Genomic DNA, 26,372 nt, shown 5'->3' with positions numbered 1-26,372 from the left:
TGGCAAGAAGGTTTGCTGTCTGTCAGCGTAGTGTCCAGAGCCTGGAGGCGCTACAAGGAGACAGGAGAGAGACTAAAGTACACCCTTCAATCAAACTTTTTGACAGGTGACCTTTGACCTTAAGGGGGGGTCATTGCGCCATGGGTGCGGGGAGGTCATGGGGTCAACAGGGGGTGTGTCCAAGGGGCGTAACCGTGGATGCTGATTGGTTGTCGTCATTAGGGGCGAAACCTTAAATGAGCCAATTAAAACACAGGGTGTTATTAATAATCTGTATGTTTTTCAGGTATTAATACATCTAAAAAAAAGACATGCATCCTTTTATATTTTAAAGGTATAATCAACTTAATATTAACCCGTCACATGAAATCCTCATAAATGAACTATGTAACCTGACAGAATTGTAAGTTCATTTTGCTTTACAGCAGGACCTATTTGCTGAATATATGAGCCGGTCTAAATCAGTTCAAAATAGAAAAGACCTAAAGATAAATAAAGACTGTGCTTCCCTACAACGAGCAAACCTTCCACTTCTGCGTCAACAGACTGGAAAGCAGGAGAAAAGAGGTAAGACAAATATGAGATTAACATAAAAACTTTACGAACCCTCAGTATACTGTTTCCAAATTATAAATTGACTCTAGCGATGATGTGTTTGTTTTGAATCATGAGAGACTCCATTTTAGGAAAATAAATGATAATTTTAGTTACTTGTAGCTTTTCTAAAACATTTTCTTTTCATCTTAGAGAAAAGGTTATTTAGGGACTTACTGAAACAGTTATTCTGTAACTGAAGTCCCAGTCAACATCACCCCTCGGCTTTTGATTCAATTTCCTGACCAAGTGTGTGACACAGGGCAATAAAGTAATTAGAACAATCTCAACTCCCTCCAAAAAGAGGACATACATAGGTTCATGAACAGGTGAGACCCCCAGGGCCTGATGAATATCAAAGTTTGCTGGTTTCTCATTGCTAATACGTGCTTCTAAAAGGAGATTCTAGTTTTTGTTTTTGGTAAAGTCTACAGACACAGCGTCCCCATGTCAGACATCACTGACTTATGTCCACAAGAAACAGTGCAATGAATAGCCAATATGGTAATTGGACCTCTTTTTTGCATTTCAGTGTGCTGGCAATAAAAAACAGGTTTAGTTTCACAGTAGTCACAGAGACATCAGAGCTGTGTACATCATCGTCAAGTCTGGTACAGCTAAGAAAGATTTAAACTTGTTACACTGAAAATACTAGTAGAACTCGTTTAAATTACCCCTTTTTTCAGCTTTAATGTGTTTATTTCAATATATATATATTTTTTTGTTGTTGTTCATTCTATTTACAGAGGTAACGTTGATGGTAAGGACAGATTGGTTCCAGACCCGGACAGCGCAGAAAGAACGTTTCTACAGCCGCACGGATCTGTCGAAATAAGGCCTCATCTTTAACGCTTCTGGCTGCATGTCAGCTTCTGTTACAGAAGCAGTTCGCTGATATCAAGGTGATTTTAAACTGAAGTGATCACTGTGTTTTTTATTTTTGTTTTTTTTTTGTTGTTGATTTTTGTTTGATTTTTCTTATGCTCATATAAATGGATAACCAAATCACACTTGCCCTGGATAAAATAAAAAATGTAGTAACTGAGCTTAACAAAAATCCCTATACCTGCACATGTTTTAGAGGATGAAGCATCTCTTGTTAAAAGTGAAAATATAATAAATCAAAATCAGCACGATGACTTTTTAAACTTTTGTTGTTTTATCAGGCTGTAAGCAGAAAATCAGAAATAACAGGAAAAAAGGGCTACAAAACATCAGTTAGTGTGCAGTTAATTTATATAATGTGTTTGACTAAATGAGTTAGGTTGCTAAAATAAATAACTTTTTCAACAATATTCTAATTTACTGAATGAGTTTGTAGATTTATCTACTTGCAGCGTATGCGTACTTGAGCTCGGACTACAAAATTGCAGCGGATACACGACCTTAGTCAGCTGGAGGTCCATGACCTTGTTTAGCAGTTCTAAAGCAAATACTGTGATGTTTTAGTTTCAAAACCGTACTAAAGGATAGATGAAACTGAACGGACTATGAACCAGAAAAAATATAAAGATATCTATGCAACACCTGAAAAGACTAAACTTCCCTTCTCTCCTACAGACTCCAAGTACACAACAAAATGTATTTAAGGGCTAAAAACGATGATGCTGATATGTCCCCTTTAAACTGGTTCAATGTTAAAGCTCTCCACGTTGACACTTGTTGGTCACATTGTGATACTGCAGAAGATGAGTTCATTATTTTCTTTAAATGAAAACCAATTCAAGGCCTTCTGTATGTTACTAATGCAAATAAAGAAATGAAAATAACACAAAAAAACTATAGAAAATCCTGATTCAATCCCCTCATTCTGAAAGCCTTTTCACCAAAATCCTTGTCTTATTTCATTTATTAGGTGTTAACAATTTGTTTATTTGTTTGTTGTTAAGTTCTGGTTTTACAAGAGTTTTGGTGCTGAAACCTCAAGATAAAACAACAAGTTTATTTGTAGAAAGGAAGTGGTAGTCTAGTGCTAAGAGCAGATCACTTGTGATCTGACAAGTCTGCAGGTACCCTGGTTTGAATCCACACATGGCCAACCTGTCTTCTGAGTAAGAACTTTAGCCCCAGAATGCTCCCTGGGTGCCACACAGCAGCCCACTGCTCCATAAGGGACAGGTTTAATGCAGAGGACAAATTTCCTTGGAATGTACCAGTTGCAATAATAAATATTAATGATTATAATTACCATGTCTTATTTTTTAATTTTATCAATTTAAAACCAAATCCATATATGCATGCTGTGTCATGTCCTTAGATAATGTCATCTTTTTAAGATGCTCATATTTCTTCCTTTTTTTGAAGCCAGATTATTTTATTCCTAATACAATATGAAGATAATACTTGAAATGTGTTGTTCTGCAGTTTATTCCAGTTTTGGTTGGTTACTTTTTGCTTCAGTTTTTTTCTGTTTCAGTTTTTTTTAACTGGAAGCAAAAAACTTTCCTTAGAGATTAATTTACCGGGTAAAATCACCAGAGACCATTACAGGTCAAGGAGTAAATGAGGAACTGTGTATCTTCTCTCTAAAATGCCTTTGAAACAGGCTAAATTGAGTACTTTTTAGAAATTAAAATCCTGAATAATTATTAAGTTATGACAAAAGGTTTACTTTTCAAATATTTGGCCCCTTTTTACAGAACCGTCTCCTCTGACTCCCAAGGACCTCTTCGATTAGAAGATTTTAGCCACATTTAACCATCATGAGTGGTTTGTAGGTTGGTGTTAAAATCCTCCGAGCTTACAGGTTAAATTAGATCATTCAACCTGGAAAGACTCACAAAGAGAAGACAGGGATGCAATTAGAAAAGTTTATTAGTGAATGTTTATTTCTTTGCTGCTCGGACCCTACTGGAAGACATGAATGCTGAGAATGACATTCGCTTGAATGAACATCTTATGGTTAGATTTAGAGATGTCTTCCCCCCTGGGATCCGATCCTGGTGGTGGAGTGGAGGCCTGAGGAGATTTGGAAGCCAAATGGTGGAGATGGGGTGGAGGAGGGTCAAAGTTCAGCTAAAGAATGGATGGTTCCATGGATGAAGATCTTTTAAAGCAGAGCCTTCAAGGATGATTGGCCTGGGAGAAATGCGGATTGACGCTGATTGGTGGAGCAGAGCCACATGGAGGAGTAATTAGATGAAGCTGGAGGTGATGGTGAGTCTTCCATGTTGAATTTTTGTTTAAACTCCATTTGTTATCAGGATCCAACTTTTGTTCTGTTTCCATAAAAGCCTTATTTCTATATTTTCTTTCTCTTAAGAACTCTGCTCTGATGGATCCCTACAAATTCTCAGCTTTTCAGTCTCTGATTTAATTGAAATACAGCCAGATGCTGCTACTTTTTCAGTTTTAGCTTATTTTATTATTTTCCCACCACATTCTTCATTTAAATGCAACCTTCTCTATGCCTGTGCAGCTGCCTGTACCACTTCAGTCTCAATCTTCTAGTCCTATTTAGATGTCTGTTCTTTAGTATCCTGTTTTCTTAACCACAAAACTGTTTGCTATGTTACAAATAATACCTTTCCCTTGGATTATAAAAATTATACCAACAGGGCTGTTTATTCTGGAACCAATTTATATGTATAATGATAGTAATTAGTTTTGCTTGCCTTATCTTTACATTACATGAGTTTGTTTTTTCCACCACTTTATGTGTTTTAGTTTATTTTTAAAAGCAGAGTGTTTGAAGGGTACCTTAAAATACACCTAAAGGTGTGACTCCAGTTAACCAAACTGTTTTGAATTATCTCCTCAGAAGTTTACAAAGCCATTGTGTAAATGTATAGTAATATTTGACTTTGAAACAAACAAATTCTATATACTATAACTTTTTATGGCAATAAAATATAGAAATAATAAAATATATTAAATTCATATAATATTTTAATTTTGGTAATCCTTGTTCACCAAATACAGAAAAGGTTTAGTCTGATTTACGGGCCGACAATGGCAAAAAACATGGTAAAAAACATGTTTCTTCTGGTGTCTGTAAACCTTCAGTTTTAACTGTATGTTTACGTTTTGTTCAGTATGTACATTTGTTTAAGGTTTGTGTTTATGTATAACTGCTGGCTGTGAAGCCAATTAGCCTCTAACCATGAACCAACAAAAAGTTTGTTTTGCTGTAATAAAAATGTAGGTTTAATTTCTAATCTCTCTCTGCTAATTTACCTGCTAATATTTAATATACAGCATGGTCTTGTGCTGCATTACACCCTGGACAGAGTTAGTTTTGGATACTGTCATATTGGCAAAGAAACCTAACATGACAAGAGAAAAGTCTTCAAAAATATTTTCAGATATAAAGACACAAAGAGCAGATTGTTTCAATGCTTCAGAAAATTTATTTGGTAAAGAAAAGTAAGAGAATAAGTTTTGCTACAAGCCTTCTTTCTGTAACATTTCAATCTGAGACAATCAACCAGTTTTTTCTACATTGTCGCTTCACACACTTAGCATTACAGTAATAGGAGATAGATCAAGAAAAGTAAGACTGATTAGGTTTTTTTTCAGGATGTTGTGACGTTGCTCATTTCCTCACACAGACGAATGGGTACTGATAACTGCATGGATAGTCCAACCAGCATTTGCAATCTGCATTTGGGGAAAAAAGCATTACGATTTCTGATTACACCTCTCAAAGAAAGTCATTATCCAGAATGACGGTTATGAATTGGACATTTAAGTATGTTTGCTTTAATGTAAGTAAACTACCCCACTGGTATTTATTAACTGACTGTTCAATCAAATTACCTGAGTAGTTCATGAGAATACAGTTGAGACCAGTGTTGGTCCTTGGCATTCCTGAGCACCAGGATTTATAGCTGAAGCGGGAGCCATCACTCCAAAACCAGTTGCCCTCCTAGAAAGGATAAATCAGGAGTACAACCAGCATTCAAAGCAGATGTTTAATTTATAAATGTTTACATTTAGGAAGTTTGAAAAGTAACATAGGTTTCATATCTATGCATTTAAGAAAAAAGGGGCCACAAAGCTCAGAGCATCTGGATAATTGCAAATATTTTCTCCTGAATGAATATTTACAGGTTCATAAAACTACTTATATACTGTATACAGCCTCCAATCAATATTTCTACAGTCAAATGTGACCTTTATGAGACGTGCTAAATTGTTGTAATGACTCAATATGACACAATACCTGTTGAGCATCAGAGCCTCCGATCCAGGTCAGTGGATAGCTGTTAGTCCTGCTGTATATAAAGCTTTTAAGCCAATCATATTCATTGGAGCTATGTACAGATGCAAGGTTTCCACCCTGGCTCACACAGTAGTTCTACAGAGGAAACAAAAATAAAGTACATCATTTAAATCATAATAATAAATACGAGGTTGTGTTTATTTATGATCAACTGCTTTAAAACTAATAAAGAAGAATGCATGAAAATATTGTAAAACTGAAACTGAAATTCTATCCACTATTTTAAAGTTATATTTAATAAATTAGAATAATATTGTTCATTTATTTTAGTAAATAAATTCGCCAAGTAAAGCACATCATATAGATTAATTATACACATACTGATGCCTTGAAGCCTTTATTGCTGTTAAATACAGCTAATAAAAACACAACATTTAAGATTAGAATATTACATTAGACTGATGAAAAAACATTTCTAATACAGAAATGTGGGCTTCATGAAATGTGTGTGTAATACCTGCTAAAATATTTTCAAATGGTTCTTTAAATCTGACAATCGAGCCTCATCGGAAAGCATATTGTAATTTTTCAAATATGACTGTAGCCACACATGAGCCCTCAAAATATACTTTAAAGCCCATTTTCCTTACAGTTGGGTAATTTATTATTATTAATCTGCTGAATTTGACTGTAATGGAATAATGTAATATAATAAAATATTACTGCAATATTAATGCAATGGAAGATTTTCAAATATTTATTACCCATTTAAATTTTTACAGCTAATATTAGAACTGCATTTCTTGTTTAATTTTGTGCTGTAAATACAGGTCAATACTTCATACCAATAATTTCAGTCTGCAGAAGTGTCAGAATAAAATATGTTAGCTGTGTGAGAAATAAGTCATTACCTCAGCCTGGGCCCATGAGTAACCAGCAGAAACATAGAGGTAACAGCGACGATTATAAAATGTCCAACCACCAGGACAAGATGTTGCTCTTTTGGCCACATTCTTTCCTGAAGAAAATACAGAAAGGAGAGTGAGAAGCATCAAAACTTTAATATTGGTGTGGCAAAGAATACTCAATTCTGTGTCTGTTGAAAGGAGATCATTAAGGAGTGAAAGATGTACCAACCTGATGCATCCATTACATTCCCAGCTAGTCCTAGAAGCAGGGCATCGTTTGACAGTATTATAACTTTGAACTTTAATATGTTTATGTACCTATTGTACTAAAACACATCTCATTTCAACTCACCTTGTGGAAGAGGATTCACCTTCCCAGGTTCTAAAAGGGAAAGGAAAGATCAATTTGAGAATTTTTCAGTCTCAATCTGTGCAGAATACTGTTATGACATAATCTACTTTTATAATCATCTAAAACTAATACTCAAACTGGCATTTTCTGCCAATGATGAAGTGCAATTTGACATAGTTGTTAAATTTTGAGGTCTATAGCCAAAAACGATCCTTAAAACACAGATTATGCTGCTTATAAATGAATAAATGTTTTACTGAAGAGGCCTGTTTCAATCATATATTTGTGGAAAATAATAAATCAAGCCAAATATGAAATTAATAAAGGATATAAATGTAGTATGCTAAAACTGAACATAATTATCAGATGAAGATTTACTGTAATATGAAGAATACTGAGCTTTTCCTAAAACAAGGCAAAGTACCAGAATGGATACAGATTTATCAATCAGGGCATGTGTGGAGCAGCTGAAGCAGAAGGTAAGCAGGGAGACTGAGGACAGGAGACTAATTAACATATAGAAGCTCAATTAAGACACAAGGAAATATTTTATCACAAGTGTCACAAAATACTTTAAGACCATTACTAGCTTAAGCAGACTAAGCTAGAATACATAGGCAACAGAACACAGGAATAATGAAAGAACTCAGAAGTGATTGACACACAACAACCTGTGGATCGTGACTGGCAACAACACTATCTCAAACTTTACAGGTTTTCCTGACATTACACAGCATTCATTGTTAGTTTAATGTTATTGCCAAAACATCGAGATGCATTCTTTGGTCTATCATCAGAGTTGGTCTCATTTCATTAGAACTTATATGAAGATAGTTAAACTTACGTTCAGGAACAGTTTTCTCAGTTCCGGATTTAACCAGGGGATCTGCAGAAATTGCAGGTAATCCGCACAGCATTATTTAAATATCTTGTAAGATTTTAGCATTTGAAGTAGGTGTTCTGTATGCTTATGCATTTCTGCTTTGACATTAGGGTCTACATTAGCAGGCAAACTCACCAGCAGCTTTGCTCAGAGCCAGCAAGGCAACAACAACTAGCGGCAGAGTAAGTATCTTCATGGTGGAGATGATGTAGATTGAAGACAATATTCACCTTCAATAAAAACAAACAGGCTGGTAATAGTAAAGAAATAACAGAATATAGAGCTTGTACCAACCTTACAGAAGAATTACCTTCTTTCCTTTCGTTCAGCGTCAGACTGTAGTCTCAGCTTTCCTGTCTGGAGGTGCTGAACAAGTCAAAGAGCTGCTCTTATATACTGTTTCTGTCAGCTACCAAACCTTGAAATTTAAGACGGGCATCTCCGTAAAACACACATACAGAAAAAATAAACACATGTATAGTATGACCATATTAATACGCTATGGTGTATTAGATTTAGTATTTGTTGTTTCTGTATCTGATGACATTGAATTGGGCACTGCCTTGGGTTAGTGATATTTATTTACATAGCATCTGTCTTCCTCATCAGTCTTTACTACAGGTCTACACCTTTCCTTAGAACAAAAATTTAAGTTTTAAAATGTAATCCATGACTTTGTGCTCACATCTACTGATTTTCTTCCCACTGAGCAAAGAACTGGTACACAAAAGAAAACTTTTATCCCACATTTTGTAAAACATTGAACTAAACACATAATGTTCACATTTAGGGGTTAGATGGGGCTGTAAAATAATTCTTCATACAGGACTTTTATAGAAATGTTTGTTAAAAATAAAGGACCTTTTTTTAATGCGATTCCTCTTTTTCTTACTACTAATATTCAAATATTAAATAAAGAAAAAAAACCTAAGTGGTTTGTGTCATTGTTCCTTTTATTCTTCTACTACTAATCTTTAGTAGTTTAATCTACTGTATTTTATTCTATCCTCTTATATAGCTAACTGTAGGTAGCCCCTTTCCTCTCCACGCTGTTCCTGCTTCCTCTTGGCTCTATTTTTTAGGAAATATGGGATCTCCTTTCATTGTTGCATGGATAAAACACATATGTTCCACTGAAAAAAAGGACTCCAACTCTCTGAGCCCTCTGTTTTCCTCTCGGGATGACATAAAAGACTGGATGGCTGTGAAGACAGACACCCTGTCTACTAGGCTAGGCTTTAAACTTTCCTTTTTAATAAAGCTTGTAGTTAGGTGTATGTAATCCTGAGCTTTCTCTGTAGTTATGCTGCTATAGGCGTAGGCTGCTGGAGGACATAACAACTCTTACTCTCTCTGGTTCATTGTCATACTTCTTTTCAATTTTTTGTTATTTATATTTTTCGTTATTTTTCTTTATTTATATTTTTCGTTATTTTTCTTTAGATGTTTTATCTTTCAAGAAGCTAAATCTGACCTGGCTCTGTGTTTAGCTGTGGCACTTTCCAGGAGGGGGACATCGGCCAAGCTGCTGCTACCAACAACTTAATGTTCACGTTATACAGATGATACAATTGGCCCTGTCTTTCAGTGTTTAACCCTGTCTCTTCTAGACACAGTTACTGGCTGAGCTTCTACTGGGGACTAACTGCATGTGCTCTATGTCATACTCTAGACTTAAAAACTGGCCTAGAGTTTATCTGCTTAGATGTTTTTCTCTCCTGGATGAAACAAAAACAAATTATTATCATTAATGTTTTACTTTTCTTTCCCATAGAAAGTACTCCTGGATCAGTGCTTCTGTGTTCTCTTTGTGTCTCTGCTCTGTTCTCTCAAACCCCCAGTCGGTCGTGGCAGATGGCCGCTCACACTGAGCCTGGTTCTGGTTCTGCTGGAGGTTTATGTTAAAAGGGAGTTTTTCCTCTCCACTGTCGCTACATGCATGCTCAGTATGAGAGATTGCTGCAAAGTCAATGACAGCAACTGTCCACTGTCTCTACGTGCTCATCCAGAAGTAAATGCTGCAAGACACTGACTGGATGCAATCTACTGGTTTTCCTTGAATAGAAAAACTTTTTAACCAATTTGAATAAAAACTGAATCTGACTGCACTGTTTGTTAGTAGGATTAATTGGGTATGTACAGGGGTTGGACAATGAAACTGAAACACCTGGTTTTAGACCACAATAATTTATTAGTATGGTGTAGGGCCTCCTTTTGCAGCCAATACAGCGTCAATTCGTCTTGGGAATGACATATACAAGTCCTGCACAGTGGTCAGAGGGATTTTAAGCCATTCTTCTTGCAGGATAGAGGCCAGGTCACTACGTGATACTGGTGGAGGAAAACGTTTCCTGACTCGCTCCTCCAAAACACCCCAAAGTGGCTCAATAATATTTAGATCTGGTGACTGTGCAGGCCATGGGAGATGTTCAACTTCACTTTCATGTTCATCAAACCAATCTTTCACCAGTCTTGCTGTGTGTATTGGTGCATTGTCATCCTGATACATGGCACCACCTTCAGGATACAATGTTTGAACCATTGGATGCACATGGTCCTCAAGAATGGTTCGGTAGTCCTTGGCAGTGACGCGCCCATCTAGCACAAGTATTGGGCCAAGGGAATGCCATGATATGGCAGCCCAAACCATCACTGATCCACCCCCATGCTTCACTCTGGGCATGAAACAGTCTGGGTGGTACGCTTCTTTGGGGATTCTCCACACCGTAACTCTCTCGGAAGTGGGGAAAACAGTAAAAGTGGACTCATCAGAGAACAACATATGTTTCACATTGTCCACAAGCAAGAGGGTAAGACACAGAAAGAAATTTCTGAACGAATAGGCTGTTCCCAGAGTGCTGTATCAAGGCACTTCAGTGGGAAGTCTGTGGGAAGGAAAAAGTGTGACAGAAAACGCTGCACAACGAGAAGAGGTGACCGGACCCTGAGGAAGATTGTGGAGAAGGGCCGATTCCAGACCTTGGGGGACCTGCGGAAGCAGTGGACTGAGTCTGGAGTAGAAACATCTAGAGCCACCGTGCACAGGCGTGTGCAGGAAATGGGCTACAGGTGCCGCATTCCCCAGGTCAAGCCACTTTTGAACCAGAAACAGCGGCAGAAGCGCCTGACCTGGGCTACAGAGAAGCAGCACTGGACTGTTGCTCAGTGGTCCAAAGTACTTTTTTTGGATGAAAGCAGATTCTGCATGTCATTCGGAAATCAAGGTGCCAGAGTCTGGAGGAAGACTGGGGAGAAGGAAATGCCAAAATGCCAGAAGTCCAGTGTCAAGTACCCACAGTCAGTGATGGTCTGGGGTGCCGTGTCAGCTGCTGGTGTTGGTCCACTGTGTTTTATCAAGGGCAGGGTCAATGCAGCTAGCTATCAGGAGATTTTGGAGCACTTCATGCTTCCATCTGCTGAAAAGCTTTATGGAGATGAAGATTTCATTTTTCAGCACGACCTGGCACCTGCTCACAGTGCCAAAACCACTGGTAAATGGTTTACTGACCATGGTATCACTGTGCTCAATTGGCCTGCCAACTCTCCTGACCTGAACCCCATAGAGAATCTGTGGGATATTGTGAAGAGAACGTTGAGAGACTCAAGACCCAACACTCTGGATGAGCTAAAGGCCGCTATCGAAGCATCCTGGGCCTCCATAAGACCTCAGCAGTGCCACAGGCTGATTGCCTCCATGCCACGCCGCATTGAAGCAGTCATTTCTGCAAAAGGATTCCCGACCAAGTATTGAGTGCATAACTGTACATGATTATTTGAAGGTTGACGTTTTTTTGTATTAAAAACACTTTTCTTTTATTGGTCGGATGAAATATGCTAATTTTGTGAGATAGGAATTTGGGGTTTTCTTGAGCTGTATGCCAAAATCATCCGTATTAAGACAATAAAAGACCTGAAATATTTCAGTTAGTGTGCAATGAATCTAAAATATATGAATGTTAAATTTTCATCATGACATTATGGAAAATAATGAACTTCATCACAATATGCTAATATTTTGAGAAGGACCTGTAGTTGGATTCAGGTAAAAGATGTTGGTTTGGCTGTTTAAAAGGTCAGAGGTGAAGTTCCTTTGTAAGTATTAGGCCACAGCGAAATTAAAACCCTCAACGTTCTCTGGAAAAGGGAGAAAGCCTCATGTAAAATCAACCTGTTTAACATATTTTTCATTCCACTCCGTGTCATAAACACTCTCGTGATTAAGGTGTAAATTCATGTTTGTATGGTTTCTTTCTGTCAGGTGAGTTTCAGGTCAAACATGAAACTGAATCAGGGAGTCGTCAGAGAACCCGATGTTTGATCTGCAAACATCCTTTATATCAGTTTCATCCAAAGTAAAAATACACTTCAGGTTAATTTGGTAAGATTATTAAATAGCTACAATATGGTAAACAATACTTTTGATCAAGAATATTGTGAGCATTAATTGGTCTACATACGGCCCAGACTGCCGTTCCAACTTAGTTTCTTGACAGAGACTAAATCTCTCTAACATTAGTTCAATTTTGCCTCAAACCCACAAAACAAGACTCCAAAGTTTACACACCACCATTTTTTAATAAAGATAAAGCTAAATGGGAAATTTTGTAAATTGCTGAGTTACCTCAAAATGCTGATATCATGAAATGGTTCTGCTGAGGACCAAGAGGTAGAGATGAGGACAGGAGGAGCACAGTGAATAATATATTTTATTAACAGAACTCAGGAACAGACTGGCGACGAGCAACAGAAGATCTGACCATGAATCGAGGAGCATTTATACATGCTAAAGGCTACACAGGTGAGCCAAGGAACAGACGAAGAACAGCTGTGGGACAATGTAAAACTAAGACACTGAGGGAAAGTACTGAGTAAAGCAGGGGTAACAGAAAATGACAGAACTTTACAATAGAATAACCAGATATGCAAACATGAGAATATCACTAAAAGCACACAAATAATAGACTAAAATGTAAAAACTAAACTACAAAATCCTACAGACTGTGACACCTGAACAAACATGTAAAACCTTTGAATTTAAGGGGGTTCTTTTTTTCTTTTGACCATGACTGTATTTTTGATTTCATTAAATTTATGACAGAACTGCACAACAAGTTCCTGGGTTTGCATCCATGGGTTCTCAGTGGGTGCGCTAGCTTCATTGTCCAGGGTGAGCCCAATGAGTTCTGGAGATAGGCACCCTCCAAAGATTAGCGGATATAGACAATGGATGGATGAATTTATGACAGATATAATTATTAGTGAAACAAGCAGTTATGTTTAGTCTTGTCTTGCGTTTTCAGTAAAGTTTCAGGCTTCTGCAAACTCTTTTAAATACTAGGTGGATTTAAAAATATATCTTGAGCAGTCAAACTAGACTGTTACATTTTGTAATTACCCTTCCAAGAGGATTTGTAAGAGTCTGGACTCTGTCTTAGGCTGCTATTAACCATCTTCAGCCACTAGGTGGCGCCAGAGACCGTTCCGAGAGTGTGAGAGGTGCGGTTTGTTGGGATGATCACCTGGAGGAGTATAAAGCGGATGGATCTCATCGCCTGAGTGTTTTGCCCGATGTGGTATTACAACCTGGCCAGGTTAAGTCTTGTCTGTTGCAAGTTACCTCTTGAAAAATACTAAACCTCTGTCTTGTTTAGGATCATGAACCTGTTTCGCTCCCTTAACACTAGAACTCCCAGAGCCGTCAATTTGACGGTTTTGAAAGTTTGACATACCATTACTCTGGTTTATTAAAACTCTTATCTTCCTGGCATCCTGACTTTTTCTAAACCTGTGTCTTGTGTGTTCCCATGTCTCTATTTTAAAAAAATAACAAAGTAAATTAAACCAGCAAACCAGCTCACTGGCATGAGAGAAACTAAAAAACAAGGTAGTGATAATGGAAAAAGAAATAAACAATAAGTTAGGTCATAGATATAGTAACCCAGTAACAACAATCTATTCTGCGCTTTACAGCGTTTTCATCGCAAGACGAGCGCACATCTGGGAAGGAGGAGGAGATAGGAAAGGATGGCGCTGTGTGGACAGTAGTAGGGGAGGAAGAAAGTAGAGGGAGGCATCAGAGCCAGAACGCGTTGACAGAGCGCCAGATCCAAGATGCCCAGATTGTGTTCCTCTGCTTGGTGGATGCCGAAATGCTCATCCACTTTCAGGACTGCGCTGTGGCTGAGGTCTGCAGAGTTTTAGGAGATGATTCCTCCTCGGACATGAGTGTGGATGAGCTGAAGCATTTTTAGCACTAGTTTATGTCCGCGAAGTGAAAGGGGGGCGTAACATGGAGCTGTCCAGCTTTTGGTCAGATTAGTAAAGTTTTTTCAAACAATTTACCCGCTACTCTGTATTATTTTTCAGTACTATTTATAAATAATAATAAAACATAATAGGTTTTGATCAAATACTATTATTAATTCTTGTCAAAACCATAATTTTATAGCGTGCAAGAAAACCTCTAGCATTCTGACCAACGTAATGCGATGACGTCATCACCGCCTCGCAGCCAGAATGCTCGCCGTCAAATTGACGGGAGTTCTAGTAGAGTTAGAATTCTGGGAGTTCTAGTAGAGTTAGAATTCTGGGAGTTCTAGTGTTAAGGGGACACCTGAACCAACCTGAACAGAAGAAAGAAACCCGGACTACTTACCAGCTGGCAATTCGTCTGACCCCCGCCTTGCCGACCCTGGGTGGAGGACCCTTCGACGGTCCTCCACCCTACAGCCTCTGAAGCTCTGGCGGTCGCCTGGTGCAGTCTCCCACCAGTCTGGACTCAGCTCCCTCTCCCTGGCGGATCAGAACCCAGCCAGTTTATCATTTGTCGTGCAGGCAGATTGTCACCTGTTCTGTCTGTTGCAGCTTCCTGTTCCAGGCAGCAGCTGTTGTTCCCTCACTCTACAGCCTCTTAATAAACTTCCTAAAGGGTCCTCTGTTCTCTGGGTGTTTCTGCTGTATGTGGGTCAAGTTGGCCACTAACATTATGACAGGATTATTGTGAAAGATTGGTGGAACAAAATAAAACTGCACATACAGGTCAGTGAACATCAGTGGCCAACAGCTGCTCACTTCCAGGTATGAAAACAGGCGACATTAAGCTTTAAGAAGAACTAAAATGGTTGACAGAGGGTAGCTATGAATAAGGATGTTTGTTTAGAGGACTGTTGCCACACTTATCATTACAGATGAAGTTAAACACTGACCTGAAGCTCAGATATTCTTCATGTCTGTATCTGACAACTAGTGTCCAAAAAATAATCAATGTGATGTTTATTTAAATCTGTCTACTGCACTGGCAGGGTCATGCTGCTGCCATTTATTAAGTCTGTGGGTCATATTATGTTTACTCTATATGAAGTAAAGGAGAAAACCGTGAAGAATTGGATGCGTTTAAACATGTTTTTTTAATATTCACAATATAATATTCGGGTAGCTTTAACTAACTTGGAAAAAATAACTTGACAGACTGGATAATTTTCCATATTTTAAATTAAATGGATTACTTAATGGGACTTTTTTCTAATTAAATGGATAACAAACCCCTCAGTGGATTTTAGACAAATTCAGTGTTTAATTTTACACATTTCTTAAAAGCTACAGAAGGTCACAATAGAATACATAAAACCAGTCCAGAGAAAAGTGTCTCAAGAGGGACGATTGTCAGGTGAGCTCCAGGTAAAACACATGTAACTGAATCAGGGAGTCATCAGCGATAACGGTTTACTTTGCAACCGTATCAGTTCCAGTAAAACAAATGACTTCATCCACAATTGGTTTTGCCTCATTAAGACTGAGTCACCAGCAACATACAATAAACTGAGTAGATGCAAGCTAAAAAGACATGGTTTATAGTAATTTATAATATACTAATAGTCTAATGTATTATGTGGTCACATGACTCCAATAAATATGAACCATTTGAAGGTTGCTTAGACTTGTTTGGCTGGATCAGGGTCCTCTCCTAGTTCATTAGTCGGTTGGCGCAAACAGGGATCACAACCAAAATAAATGTGTTCAGGAAATAATGAACAGTTAATATTTTAGGTTTTTTATGACAATTTATTTTGATAAATAATAAAAATTAACTACAAGGAATATTAAACTCACATCTAACAGTTTATGTAGATTTTTAGGGATGCATGGAGGTCAACAGACTTAACTGATAACAGAAGGGGGAGCCCAAGAGGCATCGGTTATGTTATTTAAGACCCACACATTAGTAATACATTTTTTGAAAGGTCAAGAACTAAATGCCAACAGCTAAGAGCAATTTGCTGAAAACATTTTGTTAACATTAAAGTTTTGTCTATGTGACCTAAGGATCATTACAGATTTAGAGCAGACATACACACAGTAATTTGATGCATGAGTGACTGATGGCAACCAGACAAACCAAGCAATTTACATTACATATATTTCCTTTTAACCAGTTCTCTTGTGGTTCAGCAGAATTCAGTGCTTAAAGGACCAAACATAATGAGGCAAAAAAAAAATCCTCACTTAAGCAAATATATTTCAATATATTCACCCCCAGAAGGTTTTCTGGTTTAAGAAGTAACATTTTTCATTCAGAAATTTACAACTCTAAAATGCTCGCTGAAATCTTGAAATTTTTAGATGATTTTGTTATTTTTAAGTTTATATCCAACCATTTTCCTCAAAAGCTGAAGATTTCTAGATTTCATCGTAAACAATTCAGAGCTGAACATTGTTTTGAAGCTCTCTTTAGCAACACTGTTTGTTAAAAACATCTAAAATATCATTTTATGCAACGTCTTCCAAATGAGGCTCATAAATGATGAGAGAACAACTGAAAACAAGTGAAAACAACTTTTTTTGTAACAGGTGAGAAACAAACTTTAACAGATTCATTATACAATATGGGACTGACAAAACATTTTTTTTAAAATCAACAAATGCAGATTTATCAGTCAACTTTGACCTACACTTCTGGTCTCAGATATGAACTTTTAAAATGACTAGTAACTCCAGTTTATAATTAATACAATATAAAATCCTTCATAGAGTACACTATATAGGTCAACTGATGTTCAGGATGGGTTATGCACTGTTTGCTTTAGTACACAGGCAATATACCTGACAATTATATCCACACACTAGGGTTATGTACACCTGTTCAGAGATTCTGGAGCTGAATATGTGAAGACTTATCAAAGTGTCTGAGATGTAATATTTCACCTCCCCCTGTGTTTGCTTGTTGGTCAACTTAGATGATGTCACCATGGAGACAAATTGAGGTCACATGGTTTTCATTGCCTTATGTATCGCTATGAAAACTACTCGTACTCGTTGTCTTCCGCTTTATCCGGGACCAGGTCGTGGGGGCAGCAGACTCAGCAGACTTCAGTGTCCTGGGTCGTCCCCTGGGCCTCCTCCCGGTGGGACGTGCCCGGAACACCTCCCGAGGAAGGCGTCCAGAAGGCATCCGGTATAGATGCCCGAGCCACCTCAACTGGCTCCTCTTGATGTGGAGGAGCAGCGGCTCTACTCCAAGCCCCTCCCGGATGGCCGAGCTTCTCACCCTATCTCTAAGGGAGTGGCCGCCACCCTACAGAGGAAGCTAATTTCAGCCGCTTGTATCCAGGATCTCGTTCTTTCGGTCAAGTTCATGGCCATAGGTGAGGGTAGGAACGTAGACCGACCGGTAAATCGAGAGCTTCACTCTTCGGCTCAGCTCTCTCTTCACCACAACGGACCGGCACAGCGCCCCATTACTGCGGCAGCCACACCGATCTGTCTGTTGATCTCCCGCTCCATTCTTCCCTCACTCATGAACAAGACCCAGAGATACTTGGACTGCTCCACTTTAACCAGGAACTCCCCTCCAACCTGAAGAGGACAAGCCACCCTTTTCCGGTCGAGAACCATGGCCTCGGACTTGGGATAAATGAAGCTGTTTCAACAAGCTTGTGATTCATCTCTATTAGAATTGCTTCAGCTATTTAGCCAACCTCTCTCAGAATACCCGGCGTTTACATTTTTGTTTAACCTGTGCAAGCAGATAAAAGAAGAGGTAAAAATGAATGAAATGCCAAAGATAAAAGCATCTCTTATGTATTATTTATGGTTCAGCAAGTAAAGTTTTGTTTTGTTCCCCTCTAGCTATCTGATTGTAAAGAAAGGACAAGCTAATTTAATTACTCTCATTATACATATAAATTGGTTCCAGTATACACAGCCCAGCTTGTATGAAAAAAGCATTTTATTTTTGCTGCTAACAAATGATACAACCAAGGGAAAGGTATTGTTGTAATGTAGCAAACATTTTTTTGGTTAAGAACGCAGGAAAGTAAAGTAGCGACATCTAATCAGGATTATAGTCTCAGTGAAAATTGAGACTGAAGTGTTACAGGCCAGCTGAACAGGCCTAGAGAAGGGCTAGCTGGATTTGAATGAATAATGTGGTGAAAAAACATTGAAAAAAGATAAAACTGAAAAAGTAGCAGCATTTACCCTATTTGAAAGGCATTTTAGAGAGAAGGTATACAATTCCTCATGTATTCCGATCTGTTATGATGTGGAGCGCCCTCTGGTGATTTTAATCGGCAATTACATCTCTAAGGAACGGGTTTTGCTTCCAGTTATTAACAACACTGACAATTTAATACCGTTGTGTCCTTATCAGAGTCCAGAATAAAACTGAAGCAACAAAGTAACCAACCAAAATAGGAGTACACTGCAAAAACCCCCCTTTAAATGTTATTCTCATATGTTATCAATAAAATAATTTGGCTTCGAAACAAAGAAGAAATATGAGCAGCTTTAAAAGATGGCATTATCTAAGGAGATAACACAGCATGCATATATGGATTTGGATTTAACATTGTAAAATAAAAAAATAAGCGTGGTAATTATAATGATCTTTATTTATCAATGCAACTTGTACATTCCAATACATTTTGTTCTCTGCATTTAACCCATCCACCTGCGCGCAACTGTTCGCACGGTAAAGACACACTTGTGAGACACGGCAGCCTCCGAAAGTACCAGCAAGTTTCAAAACAATGGCATGCACATACAATTCAGAACACATTAGACTCTAAATGGCGATACTAATCGCACTAAAACCTCCTCTACCCTGCCCAAGCTATTTCTAAGAAAGAAATAAAAATAAAGGATGGGTTTTACTTGTCGTTGTCTCCTCTCAGCAGAGGGAGAGAAGGAGGGGAAAAGTTGGAAGTTAATGTGCGTACACAGTTAACTTCAGGAAGAGTGGTCAATCTTCTTCCTCTGGCCTCCTTGGCGAAAGGGGAAAATATGATCTGACCGTCAGGAGTCGACTGGACAAAGCAAGGTGGCGATCCGTCTCCTTGAAACTCCGTGGTTTTTTGGTTACGTGTTAAGCTCATGTCTTCGATTGGCAAAGGGAAATTTCTGGCCTTCTTATTCCAGAAACCTCTTTTATGAATTTTTCGTTGGCCAACGAAGGAGAATAAATGAAATCCACTTGGGACTCTTCTCCAGAAATTGATGCACTTCAGTTGCTGGTCCGGTTTCCAGCATGAAAAGCAGCTTCTTTCAAACGTTCGCCTTCCTATATTCCCTCCTGTGACGTCAGACCTGGGACGACCCCGTCATATCAGCCGCAGTGGCCGCTGGGTTTTGTAGGACAGACTATCCTGTGGTACAAAATGGCCGATGACGTTGGAAAGGCATACTGGTGTCCAGCAACATGCAAATGGTCCAATTTTCAGCAAACAAGTGGTCCAACACCGTTCTTACCCCAATTTTGGTAGTTTCTGAAATCTCCTGAGATGTTTTCTCTGCTTAATGCATGCCATTTATTTGACCCTTCTGAAAGAGACTGACATCTTTTCCACAACCACGGGATGTGTCTTTTGACATGGTTGTTTAAGAAATGAGAAGCAACTCATTGCACCAGTTGGGGTTAAAAAACGTGTTGCCAGCTGAAACATAATTGCCTATGCAGTGATTATCCAATGGGAGGTTCGTACCTATTTGCTTTGTTAAATCCAGGTGGCAACTTTTTCTTGGCCAGGCAGTGTAATTTCTTGTCTCTTGGGGCTACTAAGAGATATAACAAATGTTCTATACTGAAATGAGACTTTAAAATGATCTTCAAAAGCAGCTTTGCAGAGCCTTACAGGATTGCATGTGGTTATGTACACGCAAACCTGTTTACTGATCTACAAATAAGGAGCTGATCACACTGAGTGTGTGAAATCAGAGGAACAGCTGGCGCAAACTATTTAGATAGGAATTTTGGGTTTTCATGAGCTGTATGCCAAAATCATCCGTATTAAGACAATAAAAGACCTGAAATATTTCAGTTAGTGTGCAATGAATCTAAAATATATGAATGTTAAATTTTCATCATGACATTATGGAAAATAATGAACGTTATCACAATATGCTAATATTTTGAGAAGGACCTGTATAGCAGCATAACTACAGAGATAGCTCAGGATTACATACACCTAACTACAAGCTTTATTAAAAAGGAAAGTTTAAAGCCTAGCCTAGTAGACAGGGTGTCTGTCTTCACAGCCATCCAGTCTTTTATGTCATCCCGAGAGGAAAACAGAGGGCTCAGAGAGTTGGAGTCCTTTTTTTCAGTGGAACATATGTGTTTTATCCATGCAACAATGAAAGGAGATCCCATATTTCCTAAAAAATAGAGCCAAGAGGAAGCAGGAACAGCGTGGAGAGGAAAGGGGCTACCTACAGTTAGCTATATAAGAGGATAGAATAAAATACAGTAGATTAAACTACTAAAGATTAGTAGTAGAAGAATAAAAGGAACAATGACACAAACCACTTAGGTTTTTTTTCTTTATTTAATATTTGAATATTAGTAGTAAGAAAAAGAGGAACCGCATTAAAAAAAGGTCCTTTATTTTTAACAAACATTTCTATAAAAGTCCTGTATGAAGAATTATTTTACAGCCCCATCTAACCCCTAAATGTGAACATTATGTGTTTAGTTCAATGTTTTACAAAATGTGGGATAAAAGTTTTCTTTTGTGTACCAGTTCTTTGCTCAGTGGGAAGAAAATCAGTAGATGTGAGCACAAAGTCATGGATTACATTTTAAAACTTAAATTTCTGTTCTAAGGAAAGGTGTAGACCTGTAGTAAAGACTGATGAGGAAGACAGATGCTATGTAAATAAATATCACTAACCCAAGGCAGTGCCCAATTCAATGTCATCAGATACAGAAACAGCAAATACTAAATCTAATACACCATAGCGTATTAATATGGTCATACTATACATGTGTTTATTTTTTCTGTATGTGTGTTTTACGGAGATGCCCGTCTTAAATTTCAAGGTTTGGTAGCTGACAGAAACAGTATATAAGAGCAGCTCTTTGACTTGTTCAGCACCTCCAGACAGGAAAGCTGAGACTACAGTCTGACGCTGAACGAAAGGAAAGAAGGTAATTCTTCTGTAAGGTTGGTACAAGCTCTATATTCTGTTATTTCTTTACTATTACCAGCCTGTTTGTTTTTATTGAAGGTGAATATTGTCTTCAATCTACATCATCTCCACCATGAAGATACTTACTCTGCCGCTAGTTGTTGTTGCCTTGCTGGCTCTGAGCAAAGCTGCTGGTGAGTTTGCCTGCTAATGTAGACCCTAATGTCAAAGCAGAAATGCATAAGCATACAGCACACCTACTTCAAATGCTAAAATCTTACAAGATATTTAAATAATGCTGTGCGGATTACCTGCAATTTCTGCAGATCCCCTGGTTAAATCCGGAACTGAGAAAACTGTTCCTGAACGTAAGTTTAACTATCTTCATATAAGTTCTAATGAAATGAGACCAACTCTGATGATAGACCAAAGAATGCATCTCGATGTTTTGGCAATAACATTAAACTAACAATGAATGCTGTGTAATGTCAGGAAAACCTGTAAAGTTTGAGATAGTGTTGTTGCCAGTCACGATCCACAGGTTGTTGTGTGTCAATCACTTCTGAGTTCTTTCATTATTCCTGTGTTCTGTTGCCTATGTATTCTAGCTTAGTCTGCTTAAGCTAGTAATGGTCTTAAAGTATTTTGTGACACTTGTGATAAAATATTTCCTTGTGTCTTAATTGAGCTTCTATATGTTAATTAGTCTCCTGTCCTCAGTCTCCCTGCTTACCTTCTGCTTCAGCTGCTCCACACATGCCCTGATTGATAAATCTGTATCCATTCTGGTACTTTGCCTTGTTTTAGGAAAAGCTCAGTATTCTTCATATTACAGTAAATCTTCATCTGATAATTATGTTCAGTTTTAGCATACTACATTTATATCCTTTATTAATTTCATATTTGGCTTGATTTATTATTTTCCACAAATATATGATTGAAACAGGCCTCTTCAGTAAAACATTTATTCATTTATAAGCAGCATAATCTGTGTTTTAAGGATCGTTTTTGGCTATAGACCTCAAAATTTAACAACTATGTCAAATTGCACTTCATCATTGGCAGAAAATGCCAGTTTGAGTATTAGTTTTAGATGATTTTAAAAGTAGATTATGTCATAACAGTATTCTGCACAGATTGAGACTGAAAAATTCTCAAATTGATCTTTCCTTTCCCTTTTAGAACCTGGGAAGGTGAATCCTCTTCCACAAGGTGAGTTGAAATGAGATGTGTTTTAGTACAATAGGTACATAAACATATTAAAGTTCAAAGTTATAATACTGTCAAACGATGCCCTGCTTCTAGGACTAGCTGGGAATGTAATGGATGCATCAGGTTGGTACATCTTTCACTCCTTAATGATCTCCTTTCAACAGACACAGAATTGAGTATTCTTTGCCACACCAATATTAAAGTTTTGATGCTTCTCACTCTCCTTTCTGTATTTTCTTCAGGAAAGAATGTGGCCAAAAGAGCAACATCTTGTCCTGGTGGTTGGACATTTTATAATCGTCGCTGTTACCTCTATGTTTCTGCTGGTTACTCATGGGCCCAGGCTGAGGTAATGACTTATTTCTCACACAGCTAACATATTTTATTCTGACACTTCTGCAGACTGAAATTATTGGTATGAAGTATTGACCTGTATTTACAGCACAAAATTAAACAAGAAATGCAGTTCTTATATTAGCTGTAAAAATTTAAATGGGTAATAAATTTTTGAAAATCTTCCATTACATTAATATTGCAGTTTTATTTTATTATATTACATTATTCCATTACAGTCAAATTCAGCAGATTAATAATAATAAATTACCCAACTGTAAGGAAAATGGGCTTTAAAGTATATTTTGAGGGCTCATGTGTGGCTACAGTCATATTTGAAAAATTACAATATGCTTTCCGATGAGGCTCGATTGTCAGATTTAAAGAACCATTTGAAAATATTTTAGCAGGTATTACACACACATTTCATGAAGCCCACATTTCTGTATTAGAAATGTTTTTTCATCAGTCTAATGTAATATTCTAATCTTAAATGTTGTGTTTTTATTAGCTGTATTTAACAGCAATAAAGGCTTCAAGGCATCAGTATGTGTATAATTAATCTATATGATGTGCTTTACTTGGCGAATTTATTTACTAAAATAAATGAACAATATTATTCTAATTTATTAAATATAACTTTAAAATAGTGGATAGAATTTCAGTTTCAGTTTTACAATATTTTCATGCATTCTTCTTTATTTGTTTTAAAGCAGTTGATCATAAATAAACACAACCTTGTATTTATTATTATGATTTAAATGATGTACTTTATTTTTGTTTCCTCTGTAGAACTACTGTGTGAGCCAGGGTGGAAACCTTGCATCTGTACATAGCTCCAATGAATATGATTGGCTTAAAAGCTTTATATACAGCAGGACTAACAGCTATCCACTGACCTGGATCGGAGGCTCTGATGCTCAACAGGTATTGTGTCATATTGAGTCATTACAACAATTTAGCACGTCTCATAAAGGTCACATTTGACTGTAGAAATATTGATTGGAGGCTGTATACAGTATATAAGTAGTTTTATGAACCTGTAAATATTCATTCAGGAGAAAATATTTGCAATTATCCAGATGCTCTGAGCTTTGTGGCCCCTTTTTTCTTAAATGCATAGATATGAAACCTATGTTACTTTTCAAACTTCCTAAATGTAAACATTTATAAATTAAACATCTGCTTTGAATGCTGGTTGTACTCCTGATTTATCCTTTCTAGGAGGGCAACTGGTTTTGGAGTGATGGCTCCCGCTTCAGCTATAAATCCTGGTGCTCAGGAATGCCAAGGACCAACACTGGTCTCAACTGTATTCTCATGAACTACTCAGGTAATTTGATTGAACAGTCAGTTAATAAATACCAGTGGGGTAGTTTACTTACATTAAAGCAAACATACTTAAATGTCCAATTCATAACCGTCATTCTGGATAATGACTTTCTTTGAGAGGTGTAATCAGAAATCGTAATGCTTTTTTCCCCAAATGCAGATTGCAAATGCTGGTTGGACTATCCATGCAGTTATCAGTACCCATTCGTCTGTGTGAGGAAATGAGCAACGTCACAACATCCTGAAAAAAAACCTAATCAGTCTTACTTTTCTTGATCTATCTCCTATTACTGTAATGCTAAGTGTGTGAAGCGACAATGTAGAAAAAACTGGTTGATTGTCTCAGATTGAAATGTTACAGAAAGAAGGCTTGTAGCAAAACTTATTCTCTTACTTTTCTTTACCAAATAAATTTTCTGAAGCATTGAAACAATCTGCTCTTTGTGTCTTTATATCTGAAAATATTTTTGAAGACTTTTCTCTTGTCATGTTAGGTTTCTTTGCCAATATGACAGTATCCAAAACTAACTCTGTCCAGGGTGTAATGCAGCACAAGACCATGCTGTATATTAAATATTAGCAGGTAAATTAGCAGAGAGAGATTAGAAATTAAACCTACATTTTTATTACAGCAAAACAAACTTTTTGTTGGTTCATGGTTAGAGGCCAATTGGCTTCACAGCCAGCAGTTATACATAAACACAAACCTTAAACAAATGTACATACTGAACAAAACATAAACATACAGTTAAAACTGAAGGTTTACAGACACCAGAAGAAACATGTTTTTTACCATGTTTTTTACCATTGTCGGCCCGTAAATCAGACTAAACCTTTTCTGTATTTGGTGAACAAGGATTACCAAAATTAAAATATTATATGAATTTAATATATTTTATTATTTCTATATTTTATTGCCATAAAAAGTTATAGTATATAGAATTTGTTTGTTTCAAAGTCAAATATTATTATACATTTACACAATGGCTTTGTAAACTTCTGAGGAGATAATTCAAAACAGTTTGGTTAACTGGAGTCACACCTTTAGGTGTATTTTAAGGTACCCTTCAAACACTCTGCTTTTAAAAATAAACTAAAACACATAAAGTGGTGGAAAAAACAAACTCATGTAATGTAAAGATAAGGCAAGCAAAACTAATTACTATCATTATACATATAAATTGGTTCCAGAATAAACAGCCCTGTTGGTATAAAAAAAAAACATTTTTTATTTACAGTTAACAAATAATTTTTATAATCCAAGGGAAAGGTATTATTTGTAACATAGCAAACAGTTTTGTGGTTAAGAAAACAGGATACTAAAGAACAGACATCTAAATAGGACTAGAAGATTGAGACTGAAGTGGTACAGGCAGCTGCACAGGCATAGAGAAGGTTGCATTTAAATGAAGAATGTGGTGGGAAAATAATAAAATAAGCTAAAACTGAAAAAGTAGCAGCATCTGGCTGTATTTCAATTAAATCAGAGACTGAAAAGCTGAGAATTTGTAGGGATCCATCAGAGCAGAGTTCTTAAGAGAAAGAAAATATAGAAATAAGGCTTTTATGGAAACAGAACAAAAGTTGGATCCTGATAACAAATGGAGTTTAAACAAAAATTCAACATGGAAGACTCACCATCACCTCCAGCTTCATCTAATTACTCCTCCATGTGGCTCTGCTCCACCAATCAGCGTCAATCCGCATTTCTCCCAGGCCAATCATCCTTGAAGGCTCTGCTTTAAAAGATCTTCATCCATGGAACCATCCATTCTTTAGCTGAACTTTGACCCTCCTCCACCCCATCTCCACCATTTGGCTTCCAAATCTCCTCAGGCCTCCACTCCACCACCAGGATCGGATCCCAGGGGGGGAAGACATCTCTAAATCTAACCATAAGATGTTCATTCAAGCGAATGTCATTCTCAGCATTCATGTCTTCCAGTAGGGTCCGAGCAGCAAAGAAATAAACATTCACTAATAAACTTTTCTAATTGCATCCCTGTCTTCTCTTTGTGAGTCTTTCCAGGTTGAATGATCTAATTTAACCTGTAAGCTCGGAGGATTTTAACACCAACCTACAAACCACTCATGATGGTTAAATGTGGCTAAAATCTTCTAATCGAAGAGGTCCTTGGGAGTCAGAGGAGACGGTTCTGTAAAAAGGGGCCAAATATTTGAAAAGTAAAC

At 37.4% G+C, this 26,372-nt stretch overlaps 2 protein-coding genes across 5 annotated transcripts; one reads left to right on the top strand and one right to left on the bottom strand.

The window, feature by feature from the left end:
- Positions 1-4,923: 4,923 nt before the first annotated feature.
- On the bottom strand, positions 4,924-14,708 carry LOC124881099 (galactose-specific lectin nattectin-like). Of its 3 annotated transcripts, none has more exons than XM_047386601.1 (10): positions 14,557-14,708; positions 8,212-8,319; positions 8,037-8,134; positions 7,863-7,904; positions 7,019-7,048; positions 6,896-6,925; positions 6,670-6,776; positions 5,759-5,893; positions 5,353-5,461; positions 4,924-5,193 (listed from the first exon to the last, which is right to left on the bottom strand). In XM_047386601.1, the coding sequence occupies exons 3-10, from the start codon at positions 8,095-8,097 to the stop codon at positions 5,129-5,131; spliced, it is 579 nt and encodes a 192-aa protein (XP_047242557.1). In that variant the 5' UTR covers positions 8,098-8,134; positions 8,212-8,319; positions 14,557-14,708; the 3' UTR covers positions 4,924-5,128. The 3 variants fall into 3 exon arrangements, with proteins under 3 accessions (XP_047242557.1, XP_047242555.1, XP_047242556.1); XM_047386599.1 differs by having other exon boundaries at positions 8,037-8,131; positions 14,557-14,707; XM_047386600.1 differs by lacking the exon at positions 14,557-14,708 and having other exon boundaries at positions 8,037-8,131; positions 8,212-8,330.
- A 6,486-nt stretch (positions 14,709-21,194) lies between these two features.
- LOC124881128 (galactose-specific lectin nattectin-like) lies at positions 21,195-24,612 on the top strand. 2 transcript variants are annotated; one of them, XM_047386640.1, is made up of 9 exons: positions 21,195-21,324; positions 21,405-21,499; positions 21,632-21,673; positions 22,488-22,517; positions 22,611-22,640; positions 22,760-22,866; positions 23,643-23,777; positions 24,075-24,183; positions 24,343-24,612. In XM_047386640.1, exons 2-9 carry the CDS (start codon positions 21,439-21,441, stop codon positions 24,405-24,407), a joined length of 579 nt encoding a protein of 192 aa, XP_047242596.1. In that variant the 5' UTR covers positions 21,195-21,324; positions 21,405-21,438; the 3' UTR covers positions 24,408-24,612. The 2 variants fall into 2 exon arrangements, with proteins under 2 accessions (XP_047242596.1, XP_047242597.1); XM_047386641.1 differs by having other exon boundaries at positions 21,270-21,324; positions 21,402-21,499.
- The last annotated feature ends 1,760 nt before the right edge of the window (positions 24,613-26,372 follow it).

The sequence above is a fragment of the Girardinichthys multiradiatus genome, chromosome 14 (assembly GCF_021462225.1).
Source record: "Girardinichthys multiradiatus isolate DD_20200921_A chromosome 14, DD_fGirMul_XY1, whole genome shotgun sequence".
NCBI lineage: Eukaryota > Metazoa > Chordata > Actinopteri > Cyprinodontiformes > Goodeidae > Girardinichthys > Girardinichthys multiradiatus.
This window is presented reverse-complemented; position numbering and strand designations above follow the sequence as displayed.